Source organism: Phascolarctos cinereus, unplaced genomic scaffold (genome assembly GCF_003287225.1).
Source record: "Phascolarctos cinereus isolate Bilbo 61053 unplaced genomic scaffold, phaCin_HiC Scaffold_5;HRSCAF=322, whole genome shotgun sequence".
Lineage (NCBI taxonomy): Eukaryota > Metazoa > Chordata > Mammalia > Diprotodontia > Phascolarctidae > Phascolarctos > Phascolarctos cinereus.
The window spans coordinates 451,482,529-451,497,921 of record NW_027555958.1 but is presented as its reverse complement, the minus strand read 5'-3'; the positions used below and the strand labels follow the sequence as shown (position 1 = coordinate 451,497,921).

The 15,393-nt window shown below is 44.4% G+C and overlaps 1 protein-coding gene across 2 annotated transcripts in view; it reads left to right on the top strand.

The window, feature by feature from the left end:
- The window catches only part of FAF1 (Fas associated factor 1), a 415,784-nt gene that overhangs the window by 335,864 nt on the left and 64,527 nt on the right, over positions 1-15,393 (top strand). For both annotated transcript variants that reach the window (XM_020987731.2, XM_020987730.2), the window contains exons 14-15: positions 2,822-2,958; positions 5,662-5,750. In XM_020987731.2, the coding sequence (XP_020843390.1) occupies positions 2,822-2,958; positions 5,662-5,750 (226 nt within the window). The remainder of the gene's footprint in view (positions 1-2,821; positions 2,959-5,661; positions 5,751-15,393) is intronic.

Below are 15,393 nucleotides of genomic sequence, written 5' to 3'. Positions count from 1 at the left end.
TGCCACCGGTTGTATTCCTGCCCAACCTTGAAAATTAAGCTCGGATGCCACCTCTACTAGGAAGCCTTCCTCTGTTGATGGCTGTCTCTACTTCCCCAGCTCCTCCCACCCAGAACTTCCAGCAGCACTTGGCTGGGGGTGTCTCTGCTGCCCTAAGCGTGGCCCACCCCACCTCATGGTTATCTCTGTCTGTCCTTCTTCCAGAATGGTAATTCTGAGCACAGCAAGTGCTTAATATTTGTGGATTGAATGGATGTAATAAAATAAATGGTAAAACTAAGATGATTTGGAAAGTTTAACATTTCATATTGATTTGGGATTGATTTCTGAAAGCACCAAGCCAGTCTGGCTTTTTGTCATCATCATTGGGATCCTGTTCAGTCAAGATGTCCTGTCCCTGGTGCAGTGGATGCTGGTCAGAGACTGTGTGACACATACTCTGTCCCCTGCTGTGAAAGCAGCATGTTCTGCTTTTCTCCTGGTCCTAGGAAATGGACTTCTGGATGTCTTTGATATTTTTTCATTTCAAAATTCACAAAATGTTCAGGTCAGGGTTAAGGCAGGCTTCAAATATTTTAGTTGGAGGGAAGGAGGGAGAAAAGATGGATTACAGTCTTCTAGCCTTGCTAGCTATGTATCTCACCTTGACACAGTCAAGAGAAATTTGGTCTAGAGGCTTGCACTCCTGGAGCAGGGCTTACCCAGAATAGTTCTGATGCTTTCCATGGAGCCCCTAAAATGTCTGGATACCAGCAGTGGAATTGTAGGGCCTTGAGTTAGAGATTGCCTTGAGGCCTGACTTTCAGCTGCTTCTTACAGTGCCATTCCGCAACTGAAAGAACTGGGGACATTTACTTATCCTGGAAAATCAGGAGTAAGCGAGGATGTGAGAACTGTATCTAAAGGGTCATCCCATGGAAGCAGGTTTAGCCTTGTCCTTCTTGGCCCCAGAGGGTACAAGTAGAAAGATTCCAGTGACGACTTGTAGGTAAGATTAATTAATTAATACTTCAAGCCAATCAAAAGTACAGCTGGCTGCTCCAGAACATTACTGAGTTCCCCATCACTAGAAGTCCTCTTGGTGAAGCTAGATGAAAACTTGATGGGGAACATGGTAGAAGGGAGAAGGTACAACCTGGGCTCAGTGGCCCCTGAGGTCCCGAAAAACTCTGATTCTGTGAACACATCAGTTAAATAAGCATTTATTACCTGCCTGCTGCATGCAGAGCACTGGGGAGATACAAAGTTTAGATGATACCTAGACCCTGCCTTCAAAGACTTCCAAGTCTAAGTAGAGGGATATAACACATAGACAAATACTACATACTCCAGTAAGTTAGAGAGGAGTGAACAGAGTCTTTGTGAGGGCCTAGAGTAACAGGCCACGAGGCCTCAGCATCAGGAAAACCTGGGTTCCAGTTCCCAGTACATACTAAGTGTATGACCCTGGGAGAGTCACAGGCTTTCTAAGCCTCAGTGCCTTCTTCTCTGAAGTGGGAATCATGGTCCTTATACTCCTAGTTGCACAAAGTTTTTCATAGAAAAGCACACTATAAAACTTCAGTCACTACAAATGAGTAATAATTGTCATTACTGAGTATACCAGATACGATAAAGGTGAGTTTCCACTGTGAAGGTTGACAACGTCAGTATCCCATACTGGAGGTGTTGCTAACAGCCACAGTGGTCGTCCTCTCGCCAGAGGCCTTGAGGGAAATTCAGCTAAAACTTCCAGAATGAGGAACAGATTCCCAGCAAGAAATGTATTGGCTTTAAGAATTAAAGGGACCAATTCTGTTGTGAATTTGGGTCTCCAATGAATCTGAGCACATGGCATTTTAATGCCGTTTGTCTTTCTAAATAGATTTACCATCTAGCTCATGTGATGACAGGACTTTGCTCATCAGCCAGAACATACATTTCAGAGCAGTTGTTACCTAAAATATTATCATAAGGCATAAGAAAACATATGATTTAAGTTGCCTTTCATGAACATAATTAAGAATTAATAAGCTGGTACCAGTGTCCAGCCCTCAGAATTTCCACTGTTTTGCCTTTTGTGACCCGTGTTATTAAAAGTCCATTATTTTTACAGACTTTATTAAATTGGATCTTATTAAAGCATTCTGTATTTGCATTTGGTCTTTCATAATTCATTATTATTATGACATTTACTTTTTACCATCAGATCTGAAAACATATCATAAGCTACCCTTTTCTCTTGAAAGAAATGCTAATTTCAAACAGTCCTCTAATGGAGGAGAGAAGCTTTATCAGTTTTTTCATTTATTCCCGATCGTGGTAAGAATACTAATGCTAGACTTCCCTATGCTAATATCTCAGAGCTTTTTTTGGTCAAAAGCTTAGAATTATTGTTTTTATCCTGGTACTAAGTATGAAGTGAGAAGGCCACTGCTTCCAGAGAAAACACCCTTCAGACATTGAGTGCTCAAATTTGAAGGAGGACATGTTAGCATGAGATTTCTGGACCAAAGCCTAGTGCTTAGAACAATAATAGACATTTGAAACCTTCTTTGGTTTTTTTTGCACTAATTAACAAAAAAAAAAGGAAAAGGAAAAATTCTCGCTGTTCTGGGGCAAATAGAGGCCTAGGAGCTGATCAGTGTGAGATGGACCCAGGTGATCCACCTCTCTGTCTTTTTCAGCACAGCCAGGTTTGATCTGGGCTCACGTTTTTAGCAGTCTGTCTCTCTGTCAGACCATCAGCTTCATGCCCACGGGTCTCCCACAGAATGGCACAGATGACCTCAGTGCTGAGGAAGATCCCCAAGTCACCTTCCTGTTTCTTTTCTCCTGTTAGGTTTCTGACAATGTGTACAAGACACTTTGGCAGCGTGGTGGCTCAGACCATTCGAACTCAAAAGACAGATCAGTTTCCGCTTTTCCTCATCATCATGGGAAAGCGCTCGTCGAATGAAGTGTTAAATGTAATACAAGGTAAGACCTCCACTCCATCCTCCAATGCAGGGCCGCGTTCTCAAGGCCATAGTACCATTGGTGCTAGAACCTAGGCTTTGCCTTCTGTTTGCCTCTATGCTCTATGTTCTTAACATTAAGGCATCATAGGACACTGGAGAAAGTACAGGGTTCAAAATCAGAGGATCTGGGTTCAGTTCTCAGCTCCGCAGCCACCTGTGTGTCTCTGGACAAGTCACTGGACCTCCATTTCCCCCTCTGTAAAATAAGAAGCTCAAGCTAGATGATCAGAAAGGTCCTCTTCAACTCCCAGCCAGAGTTTTGTGTAAGGAGTCTTCAGAAAGGCCAGCAACAGTCCTTAGTGCAAACACCGCTAATGTAGTTGTTAAATGTCAGGGGTAGGACATCTCTATTGTGACTGGCCAGGGTCCCCGAGGTCTTGCTTCAAGACTCAGCTCAAGTACCACTTTCTACCTGAAGTCTTTCTTGGTGCACCAAGATGCCAATTCCCTTTCTCCCTAAATTGACTTGTATTATTAGATAGAAGAGAAAACCCTATGGGGCTTAATATGCATGATGAGCCAGCAAAAGAGACTTGAGCAGAACGGCCAGACAGGTAGAATGATGACCCAGGTAGAGCAGTGACACAGCAGCCCAGAAAGGAGAGGGTGACCAACAGTGGTGTCAACTACAGAGAGGCTGGAAAGGATCTCTTAGCCCGCACTAGGCTTATGCTGTGTCCCAGGCGTGTAGAGGTAGAAGCAGGGCCGGTGCCTGCCCTCAGTAAGTTGGCAATCTGGAGAAAAGTATTGGATTTCAAATCAGTTAATCTAGGTTTAACTCTCGGCTCTGCTGCTACCAGCTCTATAACTTGTAAGAAGCCTTGAAAGGTAGGAAAGGGGCTTTATGTGAAAAACAGAGGAGCTTTTATTTGCTCCTGGAGGAGGGCACAGTTACAGGGGCATGATATAGTAGTAGGAGAATGGCATAGTCAGATGTATACTTTAGAAAAATCACTCTTAATAGGTGAGCAGAGGATGAATTGGAGTCGCAAGAATTGATGAATCAATCTAGTCAAGAGGTGATGAGGGTCTGAACCAGACTGTGAAGAGAAGGGGGCATAGCCAAACTAGGAAGGTGGAAATGATAAGATCTGACAGCAGATTTGATGTATGGGATGAGTGAGAATGAGAAGTCAAGGAAGTCACTGAGACTGTGGGCTTAGGTCACTAGAAGGATGAGGGCAGCCCCTCCAATAAGAGAGACATTCGGAAGAGGGGAGAGGTTGGGCAGAGATAGCGTGAGCTCTGTTTTGGACATGTTGAGTTGGAAAGCATCTTGCAAACCTTTTCAAAACCTAATACAGTTTTGTCAAACTGTGTTAGTTTCAGCAATTTGTATCATTGTTATTCCTCAGAGGACCTGGGGCCCACTTCCAGCTCTGCTAGATGTGTAGCTTTGGTCTGGTCACCAGCCTTCTGTGGGTGGGCCTTGATGTCTTGGGCTAGACACTTTCACCTCTTGTGGCTCTCTGGGTTTGGGGCAGATCACTGAAGGAGCCTGAATGATCCTGTAGCTGACAAACATCAGTTTTTATCAGAAGATCCCACCCAGTTTCTTAGCCATTCATGCAGCAGTGCTTTGAGACACTGAATTGTTCTGATTGTCCATCACTGAAAGAAGTCACAAAGGTTTTTGTTTATTTTTGCCTTTTTTTTTTTTAATCATCACTTTGGGGGCTGTTGCTGCTTGAGCAGCATTTGTGACGTGGAACTCTCACTGGGTTTGGACCCTGGTGAATCGGCTCCACCACTGACTTTGGGGACTGACTTTCTGTCTTTGTGGCCCCATTTTCTCCTCTGTAAATGAGGTGGACAGACAGGCTTGCCAGGTAGAGAGAGTGCTGGACTTAGAGTCAAGGCAGCCTGGGTCCTGATCTCACCTTTCAGATTCCCTGTGCAAATCATTCCCCTTCTTTGGACAACAGGGTCATAGGGCCTAGGTTTCTTAGAGACCATTGAGCCCAATCCCCTCATTTTACAGAGGAAGAAACTGAAGCTAAGAGAAGGGAAGTGATTTGGTGTCCGAGGCAGGCTTTGAATCTAGATCTTCCTGACTCCAAATCCAGCCTTTCATCCACTCCACCAGAAGACGAGATGTTTGTGGTAGACTGCAGTGTGCATCGCTGAACAGAGTTCTCTCACCAACAAAATTACAGATCCTTGAAGTGATCTTGTCAAATGAGGAGGCTGAACTGGCTGATACCTAATTAAGATCCCTTCCCCCTTTTTCAGGTTCTGAGACCCCCCCACCCCGATATTCTGTGGGCCCAGACTAGTTATAGAAGCAAGAGCATGTCCAAAATAATGGTAGTGTGCTCATCAGCTTCTTTAAATAACTAACTGCCTTGATGGCTTGGGGAAAACAAGTTTTGGTCCTTAATTCTCAAACGTCTGTTATGGAATTGCAGTGGACAGAATGTTGCTGACCGTCACACATAAATTCTTGAATTTCAGCTGCTGGTGTTGCCCATCACCACTTTCTAGTTGAACATGTCAAACTTCTCAATGAAAGGCAAATTAAAATATTTTAATGAGATATTAAGCATTCTAATCTGTAATTTTTCCCCACACTAGTTATTCCTTCCTGATTAATTCAAGAATTGCTTTCCATTTTTTAATAACTTGAATAATGTGAAGTTCGGCAATCTTCTTGTGTTGCTAGGTAACACAACAGTGGACGAGCTCATGATGAGGCTGATGGCTGCAGTGGAGATCTTCATGGCCCAACAGCAGGAAGACATAAAGGATGAGGTAAGGTCAAAGGTCACATCAGGCCTCCGTGCGATGGACAGATAGTGATGGTGGGTGCCCAGATCAGCCAGGCTCCCCCATGTCAATACTGGCAGAGAGTGAGATTCTTAATGGAGTTCTCTGTTTAGCTGGTTGTGGAGTGACCCTGAGAGCTGGCTCAGAGAGATCACTCCAAGCAGCTACACGCTTTTCAGCACACTGCTGATTTTCATCCAGGCCTTCCTAGGCCTTCCTTTGCCTTTGCAGAAATAGGATGTTGTGATCAGCACGTTTTAGACGTGAAGTCATTTTTGAAACCCTCTAACGTGCCTGGATGTAGGCACTTGAGAAGTGTTTGTTGAATGACTCAGTAGATCTCCTGAATTCTGACGCCAGGAATGTTCAAATGTTCTTAATGACATATAGTTCCCTAGAGGGACAGGAGTGAAAGACTACTCCAGTTATAGCATTTTTGTTTATCAGGGTTATTATTTACAATATTAATAACAGCTCACATTAGTGACTTACAGAAAGGACGTTCACGTCCAAGATCTCGTTTTATCATCACAACCACACTGAAAAGCACCAAGAATGTAGCACTCTCTAGAACTTCCAGTTTACACATCAAGAAACTCAGGCTTATGAAGGTTTACTTAATCATAGTCACACAGCAAGAGAATAATGGAGCTAGGCCTGGACCCAGATGTCCTGACTTCCAGCCCAGTGATCTCCCCACCTCACAGTGCTGCCTCATTAGAGTTCATGACTGGGTGAGTTACTAACATTTTATAGAGAATCATAAGAATTGCAACATAACCTTTAAAATTGCCATGGAAATAGGAAGGTCAAATATTTAGTCTGGAAGTGAAAAGACAGAGGGGGCATCATTCCTGCCTTCAAATCCCTCCAGGCCTATTGTGGGGAAGAGGAATTTGCCTTGTGCTTCTTGGCCACAGGGGTAGAACCGGGAAGTCACAAGGAGGCAGACTCCTGTTCATCCCACAGTAGAATGAATTACTGAGGAAGGAGGAGACTTCGCCTCTTTGGGAATCTGCAAGATACATTATTCCCAACATAGAGGGATTCCTGCTCCAGGGAAGTGATCCATTGAGGTTTGATGACTTTGTGATGGACACATCCAGATATAGTGACCTCTGAGGTCCTTTCCATCTCTTGGGTTCTACCAGTCTAACACTAGAGAGCCCTGGAAAAATGCCCAGTGGGTAACAGGGCCCCACACAGGAAAGGGGCAAGGAGGGAACTCTCAGGAGAGGAAACTCCTCTGCCAATACAGGTCTTCACCTACTTAGCAATTTACAGTCTTAATTACCTACACTGCAGAAAAGTTCAATGACTTGAGCAGAGTCACACGGCCAGTATGTGGTGGTGGTTTTCCTGGCTTCGAGGCCAGCTCTATGTTTCCTACACCACGCAGCCTGTCAGGATATGGGAAGTGTTCAGTAAGTGATTTTGTGATTCTTGATGAATCCAGTTGAATGTGGATTATGGCAGTTTATGGACAGAGGGAAGAGAGGGGAGGGAGGGAGAAATGAAGGAAATAAGGACTTATTAAGCACCTGCTGTGTACCAGGAACTGTACTAAGTGCTTTGTAAACATGGTCTCATTTGAACCTCCCAGCAGGTGAGGAGGGGCAGGTGGTGCTGTCATGATCTTCATTTAACATATGAGGAAACTGAGGCTGGTTTGCCCAGGGTCACAGCTAAGAGAGTGTCTGAGGCCAAATTTGAACCCAGAACTTCCTACCCCCCAAACACAGTACTCAATCTGCTGTGCCACTGCCTAAGAACATCAAATGGATAAATAATAACATCCCTACACTTTCGTGGCACTTGTAGCCCTGCTGGCACCACTGTGAGGTGGGGAGTGCCAGCATTAGGACCTTCCTTTGGCTGTGGAGGAACGTGAGACCGACAAGATCATTTGTGCCTCCTGGCCAGAAGTCTGAGGGAAGGAGTTCTAGATGGACAGTGCCAAGAGCTGAGACCTCTGCAGACAGCAAGGGCTTCCTCTCCGGAAAGTTACTTAAGTTCATAATAAACAAGTCAATATTTCAACCATGCAGTCAAGAGGCAGTCAGGCACATAGCAGAAAGATGTTTATCTGTTACTCTGTCAACTGACAGTGACATTTTAAAGTAATGAAGCACTGTTCTTAGTTAGGAATTTGTAATAATAGGTGTGTTGCCTTCCCAGATTACCTTTATCCTGGTCTAGAGACAGTGATTGACAGTAATGCACAAAGCTCGCTCCTCAGCCACATCGATTGGATGTCTCGTTAGTGCCAGATTTACTGATTATGTTGTATGAGAATATGAATGCACATTATTTGCATGGGGATTTCCCAGTTCACTCTTTCTTCGTAATTTGTGTTCCCCGGAACTCATCAGTAAAGAAATTGACTCTAATTCCTTTAATGCTGAGCACAAATTTTAATATGAGGGTTATAGGAAAAACCCAAGGCCCAATATAATTGAATTTTTGATTGCGTTTTGGCTTCAAGATGTTAGGATTTCTGTTTGCTTTGAAAGTGTCTTTTGGAAAGTTATCATGCGGGTCTCCAGTGAAAGACCTAGAAGAAGCTCTTAAGTTTGGAGAACTGTTGTGTCTATCAGTCAATCAGTAAATCAGTAAACATTTATTAAGTGCCTACTGTGTGCCAGACACGGCTAAGCACGAATGCTCTCTAGGTCTTAAAGCTCAAATGTCAACTTAATATGAGACAAGAAGGAAAGACTTCCATCAGCAGTTGTGAATTTCCCGAGATCATTTTTCTTATTGATTTATTTTGATTTAGCAACAATTACTTCCATATGCTTTTGAGTTCCTAGGTCATTTTTTAAAAGGAAATCTTAATAAGCTTATGATTCAGTTATGATCAGGGAAGGAGTGTGAGAGGAAGGGCCCAGTTTCTTTAAAATTAACCTTGATCCAGAGTATCACATTCAGACCAGTGCCCCCGTGCACTTAGCAGTGCAGGTTCCGCTGTGTGAGAAAGCCCCACGTGAGGGTCGGACTCCTGGAGCACTGCCCAAGGGTGCTTGACAGGAGAGTGATGGGACTGAGGAGAAAGGTTCCTGACTAGGGTCAAAGGTTACTTTGTGGGGCCACCTTGGAGTCTGATGTGGAATAGGTGATTTCCCTACCCTGGACCTCCATCTGCCCCTCTGGGAAGTGAGAGTGCTACACTGGAGGACTTCAGGAATTCCCACCAGCTCCTGAAGGCTATCTTCTTCCACTATTCTCATCCTTCTCTTCCATTTCAGTGGGCTCAGATTTTTTTTTTAATATTCTATGGACTTAAGTGTCTCCTAACTACAACAGTCTGTCTTCAAATACAGATGTCTTACTAATGTAACAATATGGCAGCAAGACTTCAAACATCACTGATTCCCTAGAGATAAGCTTCACACAGAGGGCAATGGAAAGGTGATGTGAGCAACCTGCAGCACATCGTCCATGAGGTCCTCTGAAGAACAGAAGTCTGGGATGTCAGTGGGAAATTATGGGACAAAGAAGATGGCATGGCCACGTGGCAAGAGCCACGCCACTGACCCTCATGGTGTTGGATACAAGCAGGGAAATCCTTTAGCGTGTTGGTGTGATCCGCGAGGAAGCTTCTGGGGGAAGACACGGAGGAGAATCCCACAGGATGGATCAGCACTCGGAGACTGTGAGCAGCATTGTCCGAAGGAGCTCCCAATCTCTGGTGTCCTAAACGACTTTGAACATTTGATTATTATATCATACCAAACATTTTCTCTCTAACAGCTTTATAAGGTAAATGGAACAAGTTTTACCAACAGGGCAACTGGGGCTGAGAAGTTAAGTAATTTATCTGCGGTCAAACAACTATGTCACTGTCAGAGACAATATTGAAGTCCCCTGACCTCAAGCCACTACAGTATATTACCATCCATTCATCCAGCAGATGTCTACAGTGTTTGCCATATGGCAGAACCCTGTGCTTAGCACTGCGGAAGATATCAGTGTGAAGAAGATATGGCGCCTGCCCTCACAGAGTTCATGGTCCAGGAGGGGAGTTGAGAAATGTGCACAAATAACTATTGTGCGAGGCAGGAGCAGTGCAGACAAAATTATTCAACCTAGCTGCTCCTGATGAATCCAAGTCCTTTGGTCCAGATGAACTAGATCCTCTGGTCGATATGTTTGCTGAGCCACCATAAGCAATCTTTGAAATGTCATCAGAAACAGGAAAGTAGTACCACAGCATTGGAAAAGGATGTACCCAGTTTTCACAGAAGAGAAGAGAAGAGAGTCTACAGTCCATGGGCCGGTGAGGTTGACTTCAGTTCCAAGTAACGTTCTAAAATGGATCATTAGAGACACGTTTACTAAACATCCAGAAAGGGAAGGATCATTACCGAGAGCTGGCATGACTTCCTCAAAAACTGTCGGACCAAACTTGCCTCATTTCCTTCAGTAATAAGACTGTAGAGAAGAAGAATCTGGAAAAGATAGTCTGCTAGATTAAAATATCTCATGCCGTTCTTGTGGAGAGGAATGGTTAAATAATAAGACATCAAAGGGTCCCAGAACATATCGGATCCCCGGACTCTTCACCAGAATGTTTGCTAAAGGTTCAGTATCTCCATGACAGGGGGGTGATTCACTCGGGGCCTCTGCTAGGCCCTGGGTTGTTTAACACTTGTTGTCGATGGCTTGGATAGAGGCCTAGGTGGTGTGCTTATCCCATTTGCCAGTGATTCCTCTCCTCCTGTTTGTCTGTTCCTAGAATGTAGAACTAAGCAAAGGAGGGGAGTTGTAGAGAGGCACATTTGGGCTTTATGTAGGAAAACTTTCCAGCTGGGCTTGGCCAAAGTCGAACGGGCTGGCTCCAGTAGAAATCAGCACCGCCACAGTTCACCTTGATACGGTTCTTTCAGATTTGTGCATCTCAGCGCTTGCCACAGTACCTGGCACACAATAGGAACTTAATAAAGGTGGTTGACTGACTGACTGTTTTCCCTGTCACATCCCTGGGAGATATAGAAGAAGGTATTATCCCCATTTTACAGATGAGGAAACTGAAACTCAGAACTTAATGGACTTGCCCAGTGTGTCAGAACCATGAATCCAACCTATGTTTCCTGACTGGGGGTCTTCTCAAGCAGAGGCTCAGGGACCATTGCTGGGGATGATTGTAGAGGAGATTCAAAGAAAAGGTTAGTGGAGGACAGAAGGGAAGACAGAACAGATCCACTCCTGTTTGGTTTCCATTTTCTTTGCCAAGGAGAATGAATGACCTTTGGAGAAAAAGGAGCAGAAAGGGGGCCCCCAGATAAGTAAGGAGAGGGGCACCTGGCTGCCTTTGATGAGCCACTGCTGTGGGTTGAACTGCCTTCTAGGATACTGAGACAACTGGTGGGTGTGATTACTTGAGCCATTGTCAAAGACCATTGAGAACACGAGAAATAGAGCAGTGCCTTCAAAAATATAGAGTACCCAACTATCAGAAGACCTAGCCATCAGACAAAGATCTTACATAACCCAGTCTCAGAAAGTGACATCCATCTAGCTATGGGGGAAGGGGCAAGTGGGGAACAACTCCTCGTCCTGGTGAATTCACAGGAGAATTCTAGCAAACGTTTTGAGAATAGGTAGTACCCATACTTCACAAATTATTCTCAAAAATTGAGAAAGTAAATGCCGAGAATCCTTTTATGAGACAAGTGTAGTCCTAATACCTGAACCAGATAAAGATAAAACACAGAAAGAAAACTATAGGCCAATATCATTCATAATCACCTGATGAACCAATGTTTTGAACTCAAAATTTTTCAATAAGGTGCTGTCAAACTAACTGAAATAATTTATCCAAGAAATCGCTCTTTATGATCAAGTGAGACTTATGGCAGGATGCAGGGAGATTCACCATGAGGAAAATCATCAACAGAACTAGTCATATTAAAAACCCAAACTTCTTAAAAACCACATGATCATAAAAGACCATGGAGAAAGGGAGAACTGCTGCAACATTGGAGGACACGTCCCAACTTTAAAAAGGCAAGAACATAGAGTCTGTAAACTGTTGGCCCGTGAGCTTAATTTTGACTCCTGAAAAATTCTTGTACATATTATTAAAAGAATAGTGTCAAAAGTAATTATGATCCCAAACAGCCAGTCTGGCTTCAGCAAAAACAGGTCATGCCAGGTCAACTGTCTCTTTTCGTTCTTTCTTTCTCTTTTTTTTCTTTTTTCTTTTTTCTTTTTGACAGATTTACTAGTTTGGTTGAGCACAGGAATATTATAGATAGTTTGCCTAGATGTTAGCAAAGCATCTCTCTTGCTGTTTTATACAAAAGATGCCAGGATATAGGCAAGATGGGAATACAGCTAAGAAGATTCTAAATTGATTGAATGGTCACACCCAAAGTGTCTGAATGAGAGATGTTTCTCTGTGTCATCTTAGAAGGAAGTCTCCAGTGGAGCGCCTCCTCCTGTCTTATCTTTGTTTAGTTTCATTTAGTTTAAATTAACATTGTTGTCAGTGATTGAAGATGTAAGACTTGCTTGAGTGACTAAGAGGCCCTGGAGGCAGTTAGAGCTGGGCTGGAGGCCCATCTCTGACCCATAGTGCCCGGTCTCTTCACCCCTCAAGGCTTCAGGTCACTTAGACTCTGGTGCAGAGCCAGGGCCAGTCTGCCTAGAAATAGGGAGCTTCTCATCCAGGAGTGCCCTATGTCAGTGCAGTCACAGGTCCTGCTGCTGTCTCTACATCTTGGATGCACGGTGAGATGGCATGTTAATCAGATCTGCAAAGGGATAGCCATCACACTCACCCATTGAATTGTAAAAGCATTTAGGAAGTGCTGGCTGTGTATAAGGCACTCTGTTAAACTCTGAGGATTCCAGCAGAAAGGCAAGTCAGTCCCCGCTCACAGGTAGTTTTTATTCTATGAAACCTCCTATTGTCATCACCTCCTATTAAAGAGAAGAAAACACGTACAAAAGGGAAGTCTCAATGGTCCATAATGTAAAGCAGCAAAGCACCTGGTAATGCTTCTTACCTTCTTCAATGCCATTGCCATTGCTAAAACTATATCCATTTCTGATGTTGAACCATTTGGCAGCACCGAAGACTTTGACAGAGGCAACTTTCCTATGAAGATGGTGGATGACAAAGTCTCAATCTAGACTTATTTTGAAAGAATGTTGGATCAGATCTAAGATGAGATTTAAAGAGATGAATGTAAAGTCTTATACTTGGGTTCTAAAGATCAATTTCTCAGGAATAAGATGAGGGCGAAGGATGGCTGCAGAGCAACTCCTCCAAAAGATGTAGGGGTTTTGCTGGACCATAATAAACTCAGTGTCAGTGTCATGATTTAGCAGCTAAACCAAACTCATGCAGTCTTAGGCTGCATGAAGACAGGCATCATGTTGAGAACTAGGGGGGATAGTATCTACTTACTGTGTGCCAGGCACTGTGCTATACCCTGGAGATACAAAAGCAAAAGTGAAACAGTCTCTGCTCCAGGTGCTTTGATTCTGGTGTGTGTGTGTGTGGGGTGTGTGTGTGTGTGTGTGTGTGTGTCTGTCTACAGAGACCCACTGAACTCTATTTAAACCACCCCCAATGGATTGCACCACAGTTTATGCAGAATGTTGATGACTGTCCCGAGGTGGTTGACCAGGATAAAGAAGGGCCTCGAAAGGATGCATGGATGAGATAGCATCTTGAAGCAACTGGGTGTGTGTAGGCTGGAGAAGGGAAGGCTCAAGAGGGAAATAACAGCCCTTCAAGTACTTGAATACAGCCAGCAAGGGAATCAGGGGCTGGGCTTGTTCTTCTTTACCCAAGAGGGAAGACCTTGGGGTAGTGGGCAAAAGCTGCAGAAATTCAGATTTGTGCTCAATGCAGTGGACAACCTCCTAGTCATTCGAGCTGTCCCAAAATGGTGTGGCTTACCTGGGAAGGCAGTCTTCTCTGCCTCACCGGCAGCCTTCCAGCAAACGCAGATTGTTTTCAAGCAGATTTGTCTTCAGCTGTGGTGGTCATCAACTGGCCTTTCAGACCCATCCAAGCGTGTAAGGGTGGGAACCACTTCCTCTGAGTTGTGATCATTTGGGGACTTCCTTGTGCAAATAGGAGATCTGCAGGACTCACTATCTCACAATCATGGTCTCCACCCACTTGCCTGTGTCACTTTGTCTTGTTGTCCCTTATAGCTAAAGCATCCTTCCCCACCTCGTCACCTGATCAGTTTAGGCCAATGAAAGTTACTCAGCAAGCTCAGATGCCAGCTGCTCCCTTCAGGGACCTTCCCTGGTCCTCCCCGATCACTCATGGCTTTCCTGCCTGGAATCCTACCCCGAGATCTTGTTTGTGCTTCTCCAGTGACCTCTCGGACCATGTTACCTCCGTGATTGTCAGTAGCTATCTACTCTGTTAAACTTCAGGAGCTTGGCCATCTTGTCTGAGTTTTATGGCCTCCCTTCACACAGACAGAATATAATCACCGTTTGTTGAGTGGAACAGAATTACACCCATCGAACTCACCAGGTCTCTCTTGTAGGCGCAGTTGGAGAGATGCTGGCAGCATGCAAAGGGCCCTCTTCCCAACTGCCACCTCAGGAAGCTCTCGCCTTTGTGGTCTCCTCCGGAGTCTGTGTATCTTTGTTTCTAAACCTTCTTTGTGATCTCTTTTTCAGATCTCTCGTCTTTTTTCTCCTTGTCTTTCTTCTTTCCCCCGTTGTTTTTTGTCTTGATGTAGCCATAGACAGGTTCTTGTGGTCTCTTACAGTGACAAAGAGGACTGAGAGCCTGGATTCTGTTACTGTTTTCTTAATAACAAGACCACACAAAGAGAAGCTGAAAGGACCTTTCTCTGCCCAAACCCGCCATAAGTCTTTGTTTAAAAAGGTCAACATTTCAAAGGAATCTTTTTTGTCCTTTCTTTTTCTCTTCTTAAATATATGAGGCATACTTCCTGCAAATAACAAAAAGAAAGAACCTTCCCCAGCAAACAGTGCTTTAAGAAAGACTTTCCCCTTTGGGTAGATGGAGAACTTGGATGAATGTGGCAAAAACAAAAGGGGCATTTTTCACAATTGAAATCCTGTTGAAAATTCAAAGGACAGTGACGCTAAGAGATCCTGTTGGCTGGGGTAACTGTCCATGATTGAGCTGCTGGATAGTGCCGCACTCCATGGAGACCTTCCAGCACAGGCAGCCGCTCCCACAGAATGAGTTCTCACTTGAGAACTCAACTTTGTCTTTCCTCAGTGCCCAGAATCTCCAGGGTCATAATGTAGAATTTAGAGCTAGGAGGAACCTTAGAAATCATGTGCTGCTTAGCAGAGTACTCAGCACATTGGCTGAGTGATCTCTCCAACCTCTTCATTTGTAGATGGAATAACTGAGGCCCAGAGAGGTTAAATGATGTGCTGAAGGCCACACAAGAGGCCAGATATAAACCCAGATCCTCTGACTCCCAATGCAACATTCTTTATGTTACGTCTGACTTCCTGTTCCCCCAGTTATGGAGGTCTACCCTGGGCCCAGACCTCTTGTTTACAGCATCTCTGATTACTTCAGTGATGGGGCCTTGAGTGCCCGGTATGGCAGCCCCTTCAGCTGGAAGGCACCTGAGAGGCCTGCTGGGCCAACCCAAGTTGGTCT